Below are 19,782 nucleotides of genomic sequence, written 5' to 3' on the forward strand. Positions count from 1 at the left end.
TCACACTGCACGACCTACAAAAGAAACAGTCGCTGACAACTTCTGTCTGGTCCGCAAACTACGTTTTCGACCAAACACACGCGAGAAGTGATAAGGAAATAACGCAAGATCACGCGTGCGTGAGACTGAAATTGTTATTAAAAATATAGCCTGCAAGAAGCTTGCGATTCAAATTGTCTGTGCGCTGATTTGCAGCGAAAAGGAGAAGAAGAAAAAAAAACAGGTTATATGCAGAAAGGAAATGGTTGGGGAGACGAGGGGGGCAAGGACAGTGTGTTCTGCAAAGAGAGGTGGAGGTAAATAAATAATTTTGCAATGTGCTCCTGTTGCTTCTGGTTAAGCAAATGTTTGTGCTTTATTTCTGTTTGATATATTTTTAATTATATCTATTAAAATACTGATATTCTGGTCTATAACTCCTCCCCGAACATCCTGCTGTCCTGTTTCTTGCTCTCTCATTGGCTGTCGGTCATCGCCGATGTAATTTTCAGTCAGAACACATTCACACAGCAGGATTTTGAATCGCCGACAGGTCCAGATATTTAGCATGCCAAATATCTCGTCGGCGATTCTCTCAGATCGTGTCTTTGATAATTCACACTGCGTGATTGTCACTCACGTGTACGAGCACCGATTTGCCTATGATTTCGTGCATTTGTCAGCGATTTCCTGTCGGCGAGCGAAAATCGGGCTTGAAATTGTTCAGTGTAAACTCGGCATAACTCAGTGCATTAGTGGCTCTTTCCGCAAGTTACATTGACTAACTAACTAACTAACTAACTAACACCAGTAGGTAATTATATTTATAAGTCATAAATATAACTTATTATTTAATATATCAATATATTTCAATATATCATTATTTCAGTCAATAGCCCTGATTCATTCTGGAGCAAAACAAGTGACTTATGAATGAGTCATTGAATCATTCACTCAGCTGATTCAGTCAGGAAGTACTGCTTTGTTTTTGAACTATTTACGCTGGTGGAAACAAAGTTAAGCCAAAGACTTTCGATAGACAAAGATGGTGCACTCGTATGAGTGCTCAACATGCAATATGGCTGAATATATCTCGCCTTATGATTCTAAATAATAAGCTTGCCTTAAAAATAAGCTTTTTTAATGCAATTTGAGCTCAAGAAACAGCATTTATGGGATAGTTCATGCAATGTTTTGTTGCTGATTTTAAACATGTTATTTAAATGTGAGTTCAGTAAGTAGTCTTTAGGGCTTTTCACACTTGAAATAGTTAAGCCTGGGTCATTCTAAACCCCGGGTAAACTGAATGGCCGAGTGAACAGACTTTCTTTGAAAGGGACTTTGAACGGTTGTATAAAAACAATGTCACTCTCGAATGTGTGGTTGTGATTTGATTGTAGGCACGAGGCTCACAAAACTAACTTTTTTAAAAAATGATTAAGATGTGAACATTCATTAAACATTATCAGCTCTTCCGTACTATTAATAACAGATGAAGTATAGCATTATTTTTTCTGAAAAACGAAAACGTGTTCACTGTAGATATGACCTTGGCGAAAGTTGTCATTCCTTTAACAGATATGTGCTGTTCTGCCTAAATGAGAATTGATAGTTTACGAAGTCTCATGAAAGTACATAAATCTCGCGTCCAGCTCTGAAGGGTTCACTGCAGCTTCCAATTCCAGTCGTCACGCTCACCACTGACCCACTTGTCTGCTCTTTGATGATAGATTTATAGGGATGAGTTGGCAGGGGACATTGGGCGTCTGTCATATCAGCTCAGTGACTGACTCAGATCTGGTTTCATTAAATGGCTGTAATCTCTGCAGCCCATGAAGCAGCTGTGAGTTCTGGCTCTGCTCCATACCAGCTCCACCTTGTGCCACCGGGCCATGGCACTGACTCCTGCTGCAAGTCCCTATGCAGGACCAAATGCAGGGTAGTGAGAGGGAACACAAGAGAGATAGGCTGTATGGTAAATAGAATATACTGTATATACGTATATAGTGGGAGGGAATGAGATGGATTGAGTGAAAAAGAGGGAGAGAGCGCGGGGGCGTAATGTACCATATTTTTTGAAGGGGCACCACTGGCGCTCCTTTATATCAAATCAGACATGGCCAAAGGAATAATGAAAGAGTAATAGGACATTGTTTCATTATTAATTTTTTTCCGAAGGTGATTTTTTTTAGTTTTTTTTTTATAAAAGCTTATATAAATATATTCACACAAATAGTAGTGTTGTGGTAAATAAATATATTTTTTGATTCATATTTAACTTATTTATATGTAAACTATATATACACACACACCGACACACACTGTATAATAATATTAAGAATTTTTATTCCTTTTAAATAATGAGTCCCTTTTATGCATTTGTTTTTTTGTGAATGGTTTCTGTTTTGTATAATTTTCTGTGTTAATGCCCATAATATAACTAATCTTATTTACAAAGCATTTTATGCTTTATTTCAAATTCATTTGAAATTAATTTAAACTTAAACTTGACCAAATGTATAGTATAGTAAAAGTATAGTCCATTCATTTTCCATAAATTTGACTAATTCGGGTTGATTTGCGGTTTATTTCAAACATATAATAGATAAATAAGAAATGCTTCCTCCTTCAGACACCACTGGTGTCACTTTTGCATGGTGTTATTTTAGAATAATAACTTTACACACTATTTGAGTTTGTATTTTGTGATATTTGTTTTGTTTTAGCTCGTATTTTCTCTACTCTGAGAATGCGAAAAGTGTATGTATATATAATACTAATGCATTGGCAATGTGAAGCTATATTACCATGTCAATAAAGCTACTTCAAGTCTAGAGAGAGAAAGTGAGAGGTAGAACGACAGCGTGAGAGAGATATAGAAAGAGTAATATGAAGAGCGAGATGAGGGAGTCCATTACTCATCATCAGGCCTGCAGCCTCTCTTGCAGGTCTCTTTTGTAGCATTTTATTGTTGTGAGGGATTTGAAGTTTGTCCAGGGCGGCTGAGGCAGGGTTTTTAGATGTGGAGAGTGCAGTGCTGTGCGTTAGAAGCTTTTCAGGTGTGAGTGTGTTTGTGTCCATGTGTGTATGTGAGTTTTTTTGTGGTGATTTGGCCTCGGCAGGTCAGCTATCAGCTCTCTGCAGCCCTCTCAACTCCCTTTGATTTATTCTGTTGCGAGGGCTCTCCCCCTCTCTCGCCTCGCTCTGCCCCCGGACTCCCAGAGGTCACCTTTTGGAAGATTTCAGCCTCAATTTTCTGCACCCTTTAAAATGCACATCTAGGCATGTTCACTCAGCCACAGAGGGTGAATTGCTCAGTGAGAGGAAATTTAGACGAGAAGAAGCAAGCACAAAAAGAGAAATGGGACACATCGGTTCATTATTCAATCCATTTTACAAAACGAAACTCTTAGGCTTTTGATTAATGGAAACCAATGGAAAAGGATACAATGAAGACTGATGAGCTCTACATATTTGTATAAATCTGAATATTTCACTGAATACTGAAGACCGAATATCATGTAAGGGAACGTTAGAGACTGAATTCTGACTGAATGATGTATTTTATTTATTTTAAAGATACGTGACAAGCAAAAATTAGAAGTTAGTTTGGTACAATAAGCTGATTGAAACCATATAATAAGAAAAAGTAACAGAAAATGCTTTAAAAAAAAATCAATTAACAAAATAGTAAAATGTAAAATGAAGGGAAAAGGTTTAGGATTCTGCACTACTAGTTCATGTTTTTTGCAACATCTCACTCAAATTACTATGCTGATAATATAATTTGTAATGAAAAAAGTTGACTGATAAAAGAGACTGTGATATAGACTGTGTTTTTATACTGTACACTACCAGACAAAACTTTCGGGTCAGTAAGATTTTTTCATGTATGTATGTTTGATGTTTGTATAAATCTGCCTTGAAAAATTTTTTTTATGACAGCCAGATTTCAAATGTTTATATTTCAGCAACAAATTGGAGTAGAAATATAATCCTGTTATAAAACTATATTATGTGTCAGTTATTTGAGTGTTGATTATTAAATAAATTAGATTAATTGATTATAAAATAAACTTTATTTATATTTTTTCTGCTAAATGTTAACTTTGGTTTTGGTAAAAAATAACATAACATAAAAAACCTTTTTTGCTGGATTCTTTGATGAATAGAAAGAGCAGCATTTATTTGAAATTTACATTCCTGAATAAAAGTATTTATTTCTTACTGACCCTAAATTTTGATAGGTAGTACATACAGTAACATACACAGTGTAATATGTACATTAAGATAACATTTTGCTTAATACAAGGTGTTGCGAACACGGATAGTTCAGTGATAGTTTTATGAATTATTTTTGTTGGGTGGTGGTGAATTTGCACAGCTTGCCGACTGTTTTCTTGTATTAAATTCAACAGTATTGATTGCATTCCAGTGAAGTTTAGTGGGAATTGTCATGCCAGATTGGTAGCTTGTTTGGTAGGATCAATGTGAAATTTGTTTGGAGATTATATTTTGTTTTCTGAAGAGATAACAACAGTCCAACCAGGTATTGTTCATTGCAGACCACTTTTTTTCATCGATGTGTCTATTGGTCCTTCCTATTATCATCACGAAATCACGAAGCCCAGTCCAAACATCCACCACTCAATGTGAGATATATCTAGAGCTAATATTGTTAGGCCTAGAAAAGTTCAAGTCTTCTCCAATGATTGTGGAGGAAAATCTGCCCAAAAGGAGCTGGAAGTATTAGCTATTAACAGAAAAAGAAATATCTAAATTTACCTATTACCTATGAACCAACATTTATTAAAAACTTAATAAAATAAATAATTAATTGGGGAAAAAATAAAATAACTCTCACTTCATCCAGTGTGAGAGTAACATCAGTGACTGGCTACTTAAAACAAATTAAATTACAGATTTTTTCATCAAATTTGGCAAGAAGAGCAGATGACAGTGTTCTAGCTAGTGTCATTATTATAAATATTCCCTTTTCGCTCAGCCAGACAAACCTAATGGAGAAACAGAATCAATATTTCAGTGAAATGTCAGCTTTGACTTGTCTTTGTGAGATGCGGCTCTGACTATTTATCTTGAAGATTGCATAAACAAAAGAGGAGTGACTGATGTGTGTTGGATGTTCAATATGGATTTTAATAGCTTCTTAATGGAAACAAGAATAATCTTTAATTGATATGTTGGGAATAATGCAAGCAGCACATTTCAATGGATTTTCTTTGTGACTTTTGAAAATGACAGTCAGAATGTGCTTTATTTTTGACAGTTGTTCTTGACATGAAGCTGGGAAATACCACAATATTCAGATTGTTTTCTTTCATTCCCTTATTTCATGGCGAATGACAGGCAACACAGGCGTGAGCAGAAGGAAAAATGCTGACAAAAACATTCTGTCCTTGTGTTTATATCAGCTTAAACCAAATCACACTGTGGTTGTTTTGAATAAATGAAGCACCTGGAGCAAAACGATAAGAGGATGATTAATCTTCAGGGAAACTTTAGAGAAAAAAATATTTTTAAATGAAAGAAAAATTGCTGCGTGGAGTACTTTTCTTGCTGAGTAATGTCTCCGGAGACGACTTCAACAGCGGAATCGGAAATTCCCTCCGTCTTTAATTGAAAAGATCCTCAATGCTGAGCTCATAGTGTATCTAAGTGAACTCTGCCTTCATCTTTCTGTTTCTTAAATCATTATTCAACTTCCATAACAGACCACCCACCTTTTACACACCCTTTATTTATACTCTCTCCACCACCACACCCCCACCCCCATCACCCTGCCCTTGTTTTCATGTTGTCAAGATTTGCCTTCCTCTGCAATTTCCCTGCCGTTATTCAGCCGCGTCGCATAAAACCAATTTCTGGTGCGGCGTGCGGGGGGATTGTAGTGATAATGAAAAAGAGACTGGCTGAGGTGAATGTTAAAACGAGATAAGCGCAGACATGGAGATTGTGTGAATGCCCTGACGGTGGGAAGGCCAGCACCATTCCCCCCAGAAGACTTTTTGTTCCTCCCACATGTTGAGAACAACAGCAGGGTAATTGGATGCTGATAAAAGTGTGTGACATAAGTGTGTGTTGCACATATTACAAGCATGAAGAGACACGTAGTGGCAGCACTGGATGGTCAATACAATAGAAGCCTGTTATGGCCCGTATAGTTTTTCTTTTTTCATAGCAAAGAAACACATTAGGCGACCAAGCTGTATTGCACATTTTCATTTGAATTTGAGGCAATGTGGGTTATATTGCAGAGGTAGTGCTTAGTGGTTGCACTTTCATTGCTTGGGAGACTCAAAGTCGACATGAAATGAAAATTTTATTTTTTTATATGTTTTTGACCTTGTAATTATAATAACTTAATTTTTTTATTTTTTTTATACTAATTACTAGTTGGAAATCATGAGAATAATTACAGTTTTCTTATTCAATTGACAGCAGTTTTGAATATTTAAATGAATATTTTACCGAAAAAGTAAAAGTTCTGACATCGTACTCACATTTATGTTGTTCCAAACCTGTATGACTGTCTGTCTTCTGTGAAACACAAAACAAGATATTTTGAAGAGGAGTTTTAGTAGACATTGATTTCCATTGTCAATGGCAACAAAAACAAAATTGTTATGTTATGTTCCAAAAGTATTATGCTTTTATTTTCCACTGGGGAAAGATAAATGCACGGGTTAACATCTATTGATAGATTATTTAATTTATAACATATTGTCTTTATAATAAACTAACATTTACTGATTTTAGACAGTATAAATGTTAGAGGAGATGCATTTGAGATTACTGGGGTCTTTTACTTAGTAGAAAAATCTGAGATTTACTAGTAAGGTTAGATCCACTCACAATGTCACACTAATTGGTTAAAAGGTCAATTATCGAAATGAATCAAATCATCCAAGACTGAGATTTACAAAGTCTCTATTAAATCCTGTTTCTGTCTAGGAGAAATAATTGAGACATTAAAGCAGTGTTTCTCAACTGGTGGGTCGTGTAATGTGCAGTCAAAGAAGCAACAAAAAACATAATTCTATGTTTTTCTGATGCAAGACTTTTATTTTGAAAGTGACACTGAAAGTGATGTGACATGAAGGCCGAATAAGATAACCCATACTCGGAATTTGGCCCTGTGCATTTAACCCATCATAGTTAGTGCTCACACATTATGAGCAGTGAGTAGTGAACACACACACTGCAAACCGTGGACACACACACACACCCGAAGCAGTGCATGGGCAGCCATTTGCTGCGGTGCCCGGGAAGCGATTGGGGGTTAGGTGCCTTTGCTCAAGTCACCTAGTCGTGGGTATTGAGGGTGGATTAGAGCGCTGTTCGTTCACTCCCCTGCCAGTACATTTCCCTGCCAGTATTTAGAATCGAACCTGCAACCTTCGGGTTACAGGTCTGACTCTCTAACCATTAGGCCACGACTGCCCCAAAAGATTAGTGAAAGTGCAATTTGAGTAAAGAGTGCCTGAGAAAAACTTGCTATTCCGATTCAGTATTTGCGGTCAGCTGAGATGTTGTCAGGCTATTTGTCAGTGTCATTATTCTAACGTTATTTTCGTAACATGTTTGTAACTCTCACCTCAGAAAAGCGAACTTTCCTGTCCTGGCAGCCATTATCCACCTTATTTTTCAGGTAAGCGAGGGCACAGCTATTTGTAATTTTAATGTGTCTGGCTTCCGGTGTCATTTTCTTCCAGTTATTTTTAGCTGTACAAAACAGCTTGTTATGCTGCTTGATACTGCAAACTGATATTTCTTAAAATACTATTGTAATGTACTGTCTTAATTCTAAACACACTGGTTTGTAGCGCAAACAGTTTTACAGTTTACTGCACTTTGTATTCTTCTCATTATTTCCCACTATAGTAGCTAATGAATCGGAAGGTTCGCACATTCACAGAAAACACCTTACTTTTGCGTTGAAAAATAAGGTGGATAGCTACTGTGCTCCTACTCGTAGCTCACGCTCTTCAATTGCATGCTCAAATGCAGCGGCACACACCGTATATCACTTCATTATAAATTAATCGCAAAAGAAATTATGAGCATGCAATGTCGTGGTGATGTTGTCAATTACTAAGTTATGAAATTATCAGAAAGTACCAATAAATTACATAACTTGCACTTCGTGTGTAAGCTGGGAAGGATTTACATGCAGGTGTGATGTTCATTCTATTCACCAGGAGCAGTTTCCATGTTTCATTAACAGTTCATGTTAGTATTGTGTATTTACCGTGGTAGCTGTCGTTTCCGCAATACCAACATGCCACTATTTCACTTTTCATATTTTTAAATGACTGTGGTGTCTGATACCAACTTACTAACTTTATTGTATTAACAAAAAATTGTTTAGGACTGCTATTTAATAGCCTTACTTACTTTAAAGTGTTTATTCATCAGTATTAGTCATATTCTTACAATTGATGTGTATAAGGGATGGCACATGTGTGTGGGATATTTTTGTGAAATAAATTTGCTTGGTTTTTATTACAGTTTTTATTAGATATAGGTCAAATTCCTAAAAAATTGGGTCGCAGCTTAATGACCATGGGAATATGTGGATCCCATGGCCAAACCAGAACCACTGCATTAAAGAGATGTCATTTGTGACAATTCTTTCCTGCAGGTAATGAGAGAAATTCTGTGCTCGGTCTGTCCTTATACATCTTGTGAAGAATATCAGTATTCACAGGGCCTATTCATAGTGGATTATTCAGGTGCTCAAACAGAATGGAAAATAATGAGTGTCGCCTTTGTACGGCTTGACAAAAGTTTCAGCCTGTCAGTGAGCGTTAATCTCAGGGTTTCTCTTTATCTCGTCACCGGCTTCAGGTCTGCTGCAATACGGTGCTTCAGTGAGGAAGGTCAAGCAAATGACACGTGGAGGACATGTCTGATCATTTGTGGCATAATGGTACGCATGCCGGACGAGGCTCGTCTTCCTTGGGTAATGTACGAGGGGAGAGGTGAGTGAGATAAGGGCCGTCAGAGCCGGAGTCCACCTGCGGATTATCGCACGGCTGTCAGATGGATTGCCTAGGTTTGGCCCCTCCAGATGGCACAGATGGGTCTCTTCATCTCTCCTCTTCTACACTCCAGGCACTCCTTAATATAGCAACAGCTACCTGATCTTTCCCGGTGACCCTGTGTCTCTACTGCCCGTTTCAACTCATCCGCACCTGTAGCCCAGATCTGTACATCATTTCCTGTTTGCTCTTAATTACAGGCTCTAATTAGCAGCCCAAATACAAGTATATTCTCTTCCCAACGTGATTCTCAGCTCCAGAGGAATGGACCCTGCTAATTAGAGGAAATTTCCATCCTTCCTGTTATCCCAGAGAAATGGAACCACGGGAATAGAGGAGAAGAACGCAGCAGAGACAGAAAGAAAGAGCAGCACCACTGAGGGCTTTTGGGCTTTTTCTATTCTTATACAGCGACACAAGGGACTATTCGACTTTTACATGCCTCGGATTTGCATAAGAGAGAAACTCCCTGAGAATTCGTTGAATACACAAACACATCAATCAAATCCAAACAATCTACATCAAGTCAACTCAAGCTCTGCTGTTTTAAACTCTGATGGGTTCGTAATGGTACTAACTTGCCTGGTAATGGGAGAGAGAGACAGAGCGCAGTTGGTGACCACTCTATATCAGATCAGTATTGTCATCTGCTGTCCTTCATGTTGGGAGAGCTTTAGGCGTGTGTGACCCACATAAGCAGTGATGTGCATAGAAGTGAATTGCCATACACTGCACTGCAAAGAGACTTTCAGAGGAGAAACTCCTCACTGTGGCATTTGCTGTAACTTGGCATCTGTAGAGTGGCATCCTTTGTAGTTACACGCCTGGATGCGGAAAGTTGCAGTAAGTTTAACATAGTTGGAATTTATTTTGCATTGAAACGCTTGAGCGGTTGGCAAGTTTTAGAGTTTCAGTTTTTGGGGTTATTCCTCAAAATGGGTACTATTTGTGTCCTTAATGTCTACATTCATTTACTTATCATAGCTATTGGCAACTTCAAATTTAGACATTTTTCCAAAAACGCTTTTTTAAATGTTTTTAAAAGAAGTCTCCATTGCCCACCAAGGCTGCATTTATTTGATAAAAAAAATACTGTAAAATAATAATATTGTGAAATATTTGTATATACCACCTAGGGCTGGGCGGTAAATTGAGTTTGTACTATATATTTTTTATAACGATATAAGATGAGGCAAGACTGTTTATATCGTTATATAGTGGTTTGATATTATGAGCACATCTGAAAAATAGCGGAAGACACAGAGTGAGCTGCTTTGAGGAAAGGGCTTAATCCAATTTGTCCTAAACACGAGACATGCTCTATATTAAGGGCTTCAAAATAACTTGAATAACGTGAATAGTTTAACGTGGCTTACCCCGTCAGATGCTCTGACAGATAATTGTGCTGTTTAATGTGTGAGATGCGTTTTCCTCAGTGTATAACTTACATTTCACAGGTATATTCTTCATCTATAAATGTTAGAAAGTCATGCAAATATTTCCTTTTTGAGTCTCCACTAAACTTCACAGACTCGCATGTGCCCCAAGCAGACGGAACACAGTAATTCTAATTAAAATATAGATTTGACTAAAATACTGGTTTTAAACCAAGTTTGTGTTTTTAGATTGTAATTTTGTTACAATGTTAGAATGTAATGATTATTAGAATGTAGTCATTTTAACCCTTATTTGCACATAATCAATAGCATAGCCTACACGGTTAAATTCACTGTATTTGTTTTCATAGCCTTCAATATGAACATTGTTTGTAGAACAACACTGGGCAGGATATGATTTTTTATTTTTTTTTATTTTTTATAAATATAGGGGCTTTTTTAAATCCAAATAGAAAAAAGTAGAAAATATAGAGATATATACTGTATCTCTATTAATCCATATCGCCCAGGCCTGATATCATCTGCATATTTGCTAGACATGCAAATTTTGGTTCATGTATTTTTTACATAATATAATGAAGTTTATTTATTTATTTATGTAAAGCTGTAATTTTGTCTTTACTCTTTCTCTACATATGTATTATTACATTACATTAATCTTGATGTAATTTATCTTGACATTATTGCTTTTCACACTGTGCTTAACCCCAGGTTATCACCGTTCTTAACACCGCTGTTAACCCCGGGTAAAGGAACGTTTCACACTTGTAATTTAGAAGCGAGGGTAGCACTGCTTTTTCTTTGTGGTATTGAAACCCTGCTCTGGAGGAGAGTTAGCACCGCTTTTGCAGTGTTAACCCCGCATTGTGGTGTCAAATGTGTACTTCTTACCTTTATATTCCGAAATATCCATTCAGTATAAACTCGATAGTACAGTCGGAAATACAAGAATGCGCAATGCTAGAGCTTTTATGTAAACGGGTTCGATGCTGCGTTCATGAAATCAATGACATTGACACCGCAAATACGCAAATAAGAACGTTAACCCAGTGTGAAACCGGAAGCAAGATAACCCAGGATTCCCGGAATCAGTTTAGAATGACTCAGGGTTAACTATTTCAAGTGTGAAAATCCCTAATGTATTATCGAAAGACTTGAAGAAGGGGCGAGGAAGTTATTTGTCTTAAAAAAAATTCGAACTTCAAAAAAAAAAAAAAAATGGAAAAGGTACCAGTTTCATAGAATGACACTTGACCTGGTATCTGTCTGGTATTTATTTGTTAATCAGACATTTACTCTGTACCAGAGAGCGGTTATGTGTGTCAGATACAGAAAGAGAGGTCGTGAAAAAACAAAAAACAAAAAAAAAACAGTCCTCTCATTAGCTTTAAGGCAACAGAGATGATTAAAAAATCTCTGCTGGACTCATTGCTACTGAAAGAGCTGAGCACATGGACATCAATCCTCTTTCCTTCCCTCATTCTGTCCCTTAATCTTATCTCTCACTTTTCTCTCCTCTCATGTTTGTTTGTTTATGGGCTTTTGGCCAGTGGTGAGGAATCAGGATGACACAGATCATATTCAAACCCTGTTCATTTCTTTGCTTTGTTTCTCTCACTCAGATCTCATAAGGTGATTCATATCACCTGCAAATAACGCTTGTTTATTTATGAGGTGTCACCTCAGTTATTCTGAATTTTTTATTGCTGTAAACAGGAAATCAGATTCAGCACAGCACAGGACAGGAAGGCAGGAGAGCAGGAGCTCTTTTTTCAAACTCAGACATAGCTGGAGGGGGTTTTCTGCTAATTCTCTGTTAATGTGACACAGCATGTATCTCCAGATTAATTAACCATCCGCCTGCCCTCATAGTGCTGATACAGTGACTGTATCAGTGTGTCTCTCTTATAGGCCATGCACACTCACTGAAGCTAAACAGTTGTCACTCCTGTGCTGAATCCTAAATCACACTCTACACACAGATTTCACTTGTTTACTAGAGTGAAAATGCATTCTATATACAAATTTACACCAAAGGTTCATGTAATGACAACCGTATTTATGTTAATCCACATGGCGTATAGTACCACACTGAGCGACTGTTTTGAATGCAGCGACACTCTTTTGAGCCCTGACAGCTTGTCTGAGGTGCCGTGCTAGAAAATGACAAAAATGCACAAGATATGTAAGGTATGAGCCTTCATACAAGAAATGAAAGGTATGAGCCTTGATTCAGTGACAATTTTGATACATATTTCTCAGCAGCGTAGTTCCTCCCACCAAAATTTTTGTCTGAAAAGGCCAAATTTATTGCACAAATCACTTTTCTTTTCTTTTTGTCTGCTACTAGTCTGTTAAATACAGTGATATTATAGCAAAAGAAAGTACTGACATACCTTAATATTGATATTTTAATATCTGTACAAATTTAAACTTGGGCGTACTGTCCCTTTAAGGTCTTTTTTGTATTTGGGACCAAAAAAAATGGGCTTCCTCTTTTCCCTGTTCATTCTATGGCATGTGGGGCCGGGAGTGCTGGGATAATTGACTTAATTTCTCTTTATTTTGAACCTGTCTGTTGTGCTCTGTGTAAAAAACAGCAAACATTTTAATCAACGCTGACCCCGAATGACACAGCGGCTGCACATTTACACGCCAACGTCTGCATCTGACTGACAGTCATGTTTATGCAAGGGATTACATGCGTAGGGTAGACGGTCGGGCCCGGTGCCAACGCAAATTGGATTATGGCGAGCAATATTCTGGAAACATTTTATTATCCAAGGGCTTTTAGTGTAATGTGATTACTTTGTAATGCACTTTTGTTTTATGGACTGCTTCAGCACATTGCAGCTCCAGCTTTATTAAGCGTGAATTTATTCTGTAGTACACATCATCAGGTTGTCACCTGTTGCCTTCACGGCACTCAGGGGCCTTCAAGCGTGTTTTTAGCAGTGCTTATTTAAATTCAGTCCTCATCATTCACTGTGGCCGAATTTAAATTGCTGGGTACTGTTGTGCTTTTTGTGAAATTTTCCTGATGGTAAACCTCAGACAGTGGCATTAATTTGTGCTGAGAGTTTGACGTGTCTTTTTGCCGTAAAGAGTTTGAGGTGTCTAGATTGAGGGCGACGTGTGCGAGGCCTCATTAACCTATCGTCACGTCTGCGTCTAGGCAGGGTCACTCATCGGGTCACATTCATTTGCCTGCATCTGATTAAAGACACTTTCATTACCTGAGAGGAGCACAAGGGCACATCCCAGCTCATCCCAGATCAGCCACAATGGCACGGTTTCACGACGACGTGCTAGTTGAATAGTTCTGATTTTTTCATTCAGCATGATTGTAATTATTCCTCAGATGCACACTTTTTTTACTCTGCTCCGTGTCACGACTTCCACCCACGCTGCCATATTGGATATTGGCTCATGCAGTTGTTGCATGTATTGTCTAAAGTGGAAGACGGGCAGAACTAGAAGTAATGGGCGGCTATTGCTTTCTATTAGTGACAGGTGAGGATATGCATGCTGGCTTCAGCAGACAGGAGATTGCCCGTGGTGCAATTACCATGCAGCTTGGCAGACAGACAAGCCAACACCATTATGAGTGCAGTCAGTGTGGCAGAATGTGTCACCCCACTGCCATCTCTGCACAGCTGAAAACACGTCAATCTGTCCTTCTGCTTTTATGTATTGTCGAAACTTTTCCACCTTTAAACATTCCTATCCCTATTAAATCACTTAACAAACACAGTTTTGCTTCTGATTGGATGAGTCATGTCTGAAACCATGGGGGAGTCACTTTTATATCCCAGGAATTTTTTTTGCAGGAATTAAGGGGTACCTCACTGCTGGCAAAACTGACTTTTGCGTATGCCTATGCAGTAAAAAAGGCAGATTTTTATTTATTTATCAGTGCTACCTGACTGAAACAAAGAAAAAAGGCTGTTGTCTTTCCTTTTGCCGAATAGGAATGAAAACTTCAATACCCATAATGCACTGGGTATGTTGCCATCCAAGGCCACTCCCACCAGTCTGCTATGGATACGCTTACCAGAGTCAAATATCATCTTGCTTTAGCAGGAAATACTTCTTAGCAAACTTTTAGTCATAATGGTGTCGACTTGTATTGTTTTATGTGTGTCACAGTTGTATTCCACTGTGTTTTATGCCGTTCTTTCTGTTTCACTTTTGCAGACAAATAAACATGAATTTCTCAGGCCAGGTAACACAGAGAACAAGTAAACATATATATACTACTGACATTGTAACAATACAAAGTGGGTTGAAAATCAGCCAAGTTACACTTACATTTTTTTTTTTTTTTAAACAAACAATTTTTTTATATAGTTCTATAAAACTTTTAACTAAACTTTTTTTTTTTTCTGGACAGTTCCATTTCCATTTTATTTTAGGCTTTATTTCAAGGAAAAAAATTAACAGTAACAACTCTGGATGCTAGCTATGGAGTCAGCCTTTTTATTCCAAAAAGGTTAGAAATGTAATTTCCATCACCGTCATTTCCATCCCAGAATAATATTAAACACAATACTTAATTTGAGATGAGGTGGAAATGACACCATGGTGGGAATATTCATGACTTCCAAAAATAATCGAATTCTCCCGTGCTGCATGTATGTCCACTGTTTTCTATAAATCCAGAGGGGAAAAAAAATCCATTGCTATGAGAAGTTGAAATTCAAAAAGCTCACTTTGATTTAATTGGTTCTTCAACCATGTTTCTGCTCTCTTTCTTTTCTTATCTCATAACATTAAGGTGATGAACGTGAGCCTGGCTGAGGGTGACGTGGTCAGATTCGAAGACCTGGGCGGCAGGGAACCTTCGATGCTGGCCAACGAGTCCATCTTGCTTAAAGGTCTGGTGGTACGCAGCTGGAGCAACCAAATATCCATCCACTTCCGTAGCCGGCAGCCGCAGTTCAGCTCCTTGCTGCTGCGTTACCAAGGTGAGATGTCCTACGTCAACCTCTAAACATCTGCTTCATCTACTTCCTGCTAATTGCACTTGTGCCAGTGTCTCCGGCTGGCATGGATCCAGCGCTCTAGACAAACCTGTTTATGAGTGTACACTTACTGATTAGATTGGCACGAACGATTAGGACTCTGGGAGTAGGGAGCTCTCAATCATTCCTTTCTATTAGGAGAGACTCTCTGTGCACTGAAGGGGAAACACTCCTTGTTATCTCATGTCAACATAATATGCTCATGTTAGCCTGAAAATGACAGCTGCTGTCAATAGGCTGCATAATTACATCGGAGAATGACTTGGATAATTCTCTACTAATAGTCTTTTAACAGAGTCATCAAGGGGAGATCGGCACAACAGAAAAGGTTACAGAGCGCTGATGCGCCCCGGCCCAGCGCTGCGCCACTCTCTCGTTCGTTATGCGGGACGATAAAATGACAAATGACCGTTACAGGAAAATTCTTTTGTTTCTGTGAGCTAATGAACTGTGGCGGGTTTGCAGTGGCTAATATCATTTTTTTTCACATCCTTAATATGCCTTTTGAATAAGAAAGTCGTTTACACTCCACCCCCTCTTTCTCTCTGTCTTTATGAGTGTGTGGGGGGTAATCAGTGGTGTTCAGCTTTCATGGAAAAGAAGCTACATTCCCCCTGTTAGACTCATTGCAATCATCCGCAGGAGACAGACAGCACATATTTCATAAAGGCTCTCTGCTTCTTTACAAAACTTCCAATTACTTGGTTCCGAAGGCTCTGCTTCCCCTGATTCCGGTTCAATTTAATGTTCCCCAGCTGCTATGCTGGATGGATGTGCACACGCAAGAGCAGCTAATTTTGCCACTGGGTTTACACTTGCCTTGGCATTGATGTAATGGCAAACAAGGAAGGACAAGAACAAAGCATGGATTGAGATCTAGCGTAAATACACACTGAAACATGACTGTAGTGTTGAGTCGAGTGTGGACAAAAAATATTTTGATTATTTATTCATCCTGTTGTCGTTCCGAACCTAAATTACTTTCTTTCTTCTGTAGAACATAAAAGGAGAAGTTTAGCAGAATATTCACTCTTTCCTTTATCAGATAATGTAGATCAGGTGCTGTCAAGCTGCACAATTGACAAAATGCACAATTGAATTTTCATATTTTTAGTTTTTCATATAATATTGGTTATTTTATTTGAACTTTATTTGAATTACTAAAATTATTTTTGTTTTGTTTTAGTTAACAATAACAACACTGCAAGTTAAATTGCAGTGCAAAATATATGCATATTCAAATGGCATGAATATATGGCATTTAAAATGTAAAAAAATTTAACATATTAATATTATCATATTACTAAGTATTGATAATAATTCATTCTTTTATTCATGATAATAATTATAATAATGACTAAAACTTTCGTCTGTTCTTCACACAAATCTATGATTTTGGAGGATTTGTCTTCGGGATTATTGAAAAGACCAGCATGAACATACTGTAAAATAACTTTTATTTAAAAAAATAATCATTAAAAAAGTCAGTTACATTTTGTTGGACGCTTTTATTCAGTCTACCAAAGGTAGTGGACAAACACTTATATATTTAAATTAAATAGTCTTAAAGGTATAGCGGAGGATCTTTCCAAATTTTAGATAAGACCCGCCCTCTCCACTTTTTGAAAAGTTTGATTGATTCACCAGAATGATTGACAATTAGGAGGACCAATAGTTTAGACTACCCACCAGGAAGTAAAACATCCTCCGCTATACCTTTAAGCAAAAACAACTGATGCGCTGTAATAGGCGGTCTCATTTTCTTTTCAAAAACATGGTGCATCTCTATAATTTGAGATTAAAATGTCCCTGTCAATGTTAAAACCAAACCTAAAGCCTTGTACTGCAACATACTGAGATTATAGAGAAAATGATCCTCATTGAGCTACAAGACAAAATGAAGAAGGTCCTCTTGATTTTCTGCAATCAGTGAGGTTAGACGCTGTTTCTGTTTGCATTTGCTATAATTTTTCCTGCCTTCCTTTTACTTCAAAAACTCACCAGACAATTGAATGGAATAACATTTCTGGATGTTCTTTTTTCCCCTCCAATATCAGTTTTTAACATGGTCATGTCAGGGATGTCTACAAAGAAAATTGGCTGTGTTTCAACATGGATGAGCATTCTTTGATCGCCTCAGCTCTTTTCCACGGCTTTGTGGTGTGAGCATTAGAGTATGAACGCATCAAAATCTTTTTACATTGAACTTTGATCTCTTGTCATGTGTCTAAAGCAAGTCGTTCTCTGCTATACCATCCACGCAGATCTAACACACCTGTCCTGTCCCGACGTTCAGCAGGCCGTACAGTTTGACGAATGACAGATTCTCTAAATGGGAACCTCCATCAAAGACACGCACATTAAAGATTTAGACCTCTAAATAATTCAGATCACAATGAAAGGACCCTCGCTGCACCCCTTTGCGTCTGGATAAAGGTTAAACACAAACAAGGCAGGGCTGATGGAGTGAAGTTTGAAATGAAGGCTGTTGGGGTCTGAATGGCCTTTCTACAGGTAATCGCCCCCTTTGCCGCACCGCCCTCACCCCACCACTTAAATGTCAGAAGCTTGAGAGGTTGTCACTCTCATACGGCACTGCAGGGGAAGCAGGTGTGCATATGCAAGTGTTTTGGGTAAACTATTTTGTGAACGCTTTAGACGAGGTATTATGAGCTGAGGATTGGAGTCCTGCCCCAGTATGAGCTCAGTTGTGTAGTTGAGCCGTGATAAAGTCGGCTGATCTGGGCTGAGCCTAGCAGTGCATGGCGGGTTGCAGTGTGCAGTGATGACTGAGGAAGCTGCTGTAATATCCTCCACCCTGCCGCTCGCCCCTCCCAGAGGAGATTAACCCTGCAGGGCGAGGGATCACCAGCTGAGATACACGCTCTCACCCACTGACACACATCCTCAGCCAAAGCAGGGCTCCACTTCTCACTTTTTCCGTCTGCTACTTTCTTTGCACTTTCATGAGAGCAAAAGTCGCATTCACCAAGCACCACATGGAAGCAAAACTAGACTTTTGTGAGTAAATAAAAGAGTTATTGGCCAGTTGGCATGTATATACTAATAATAATTATAATTTTTTGGTAACACTTTATTTTGATGGTCCCTTTTTAACATTCTGTTTACTAGTAAGTTTGCAACTACATGTCAACTAATTCTCATTAGAGTATTAGTAGACTGTCTGCTTCATATCTGCCAACTCTTTATTGTGATGCTTCCCAACAGACATTCTACTGACTATAAGTAACTTTCCAACTACATGTCAACTTATTCGAACTCTAACCCTAATCTACTAATACTCTTCTAACACTCTAATGAGAGTTAGTAGACATGTAGGTGCAATGTTACTTATAGTCAACAGAAAATGTTAAAGGGACCATCAAAATAAAGTGAAACCTTTTGTGAAAATTTTTTCCTTTTGTATTACTAACTCCAGGACTTAAATTAGAGAGAACCTTCCTCCTTTAGATACAAACACTCTAACGTTAAAAAGTTTGGCTGGGAAAAAACATTAAGGCTGCATTTGATCAAAAATACTGTAAATATAAATATATATATATATATATATATATATATAATAAATATATATATATATATATATATATATATATAAATATATATATATATATATATATATATATATATATATTTATATATATATATATATATTTAATATATTTTCAAATGAATTCCTGTGATGACAAAGATGAATTTTCAGCAGCCATTATTCTAGCCTTCAGTGTCACATTATCCTTCAGAAATCAGTCTAATATGCTGATTTGGTGCTCAAAAAATAGGTTTTCTAGTTTCTACGTCTAGTTCACATCTAGTAGAAGTTAAAGAGGCATTCTTCAGCCAGCCGGTGGCAATGTCACAGCAGTATTCGATTAATATCTTTCAAACCCATCAGGAGCTCTGTACTCTCAAGATGGTCAAGGTTTACTATTTGCTGCTTGACCGTAAAGTCTAAATCAAGCCATTTTATGATACAATCTTAAACTCTGTGTAAGTCGTCCTTTGACCTTATTTGTCTGCAAGGTCTTCATGGAGGCACTGTAAGTGCTGTCATGCACTGACAGACCAGATTTCTGTGATAGATGGGAATGTGGTAGTTTTATGTGTCTAGACGTGCCCTGCCTTGACTCATTCATGCACTTCTCTTTCCTTCCGACCCTGCCCGTCTGTGCGGCATTGGACCGAGGCCCTAAATCCCAAATGATCTGGAGCTCGCCACATCCAGATTTGATTTCAGTTCCGCCCTTGCGTTTTATATAGCGTAAGATGAAAGTAGAACCATTTTTAACAGATCTCGGGGTG

General features: G+C 37.9%; 1 protein-coding gene across 3 annotated transcripts in view; it reads left to right on the top strand.

The window, feature by feature from the left end:
* The first annotated feature begins 15,215 nt into the window (after positions 1 to 15,215).
* The window catches only part of LOC309506616 (seizure protein 6 homolog), a 67,079-nt gene continuing 62,512 nt past the window's right edge, over positions 15,216 to 19,782 (top strand). For all 3 annotated transcript variants that reach the window (XR_014208870.1, XM_082180507.1, XM_082180508.1), the window contains exon 1: positions 15,216 to 15,405. Coding sequence is in view for 2 of the 3 variants with exons in the window: in XM_082180507.1 (XP_082036633.1) it covers positions 15,219 to 15,405 (187 nt within the window). In the remaining variant the exon portion in view is untranslated. The remainder of the gene's footprint in view (positions 15,406 to 19,782) is intronic.

The sequence above is a fragment of the Leuciscus leuciscus genome (assembly GCF_965113295.1).
Source record: "Leuciscus leuciscus genome assembly, chromosome: 9".
Taxonomy (NCBI): Eukaryota; Metazoa; Chordata; class Actinopteri; order Cypriniformes; family Leuciscidae; genus Leuciscus; species Leuciscus leuciscus.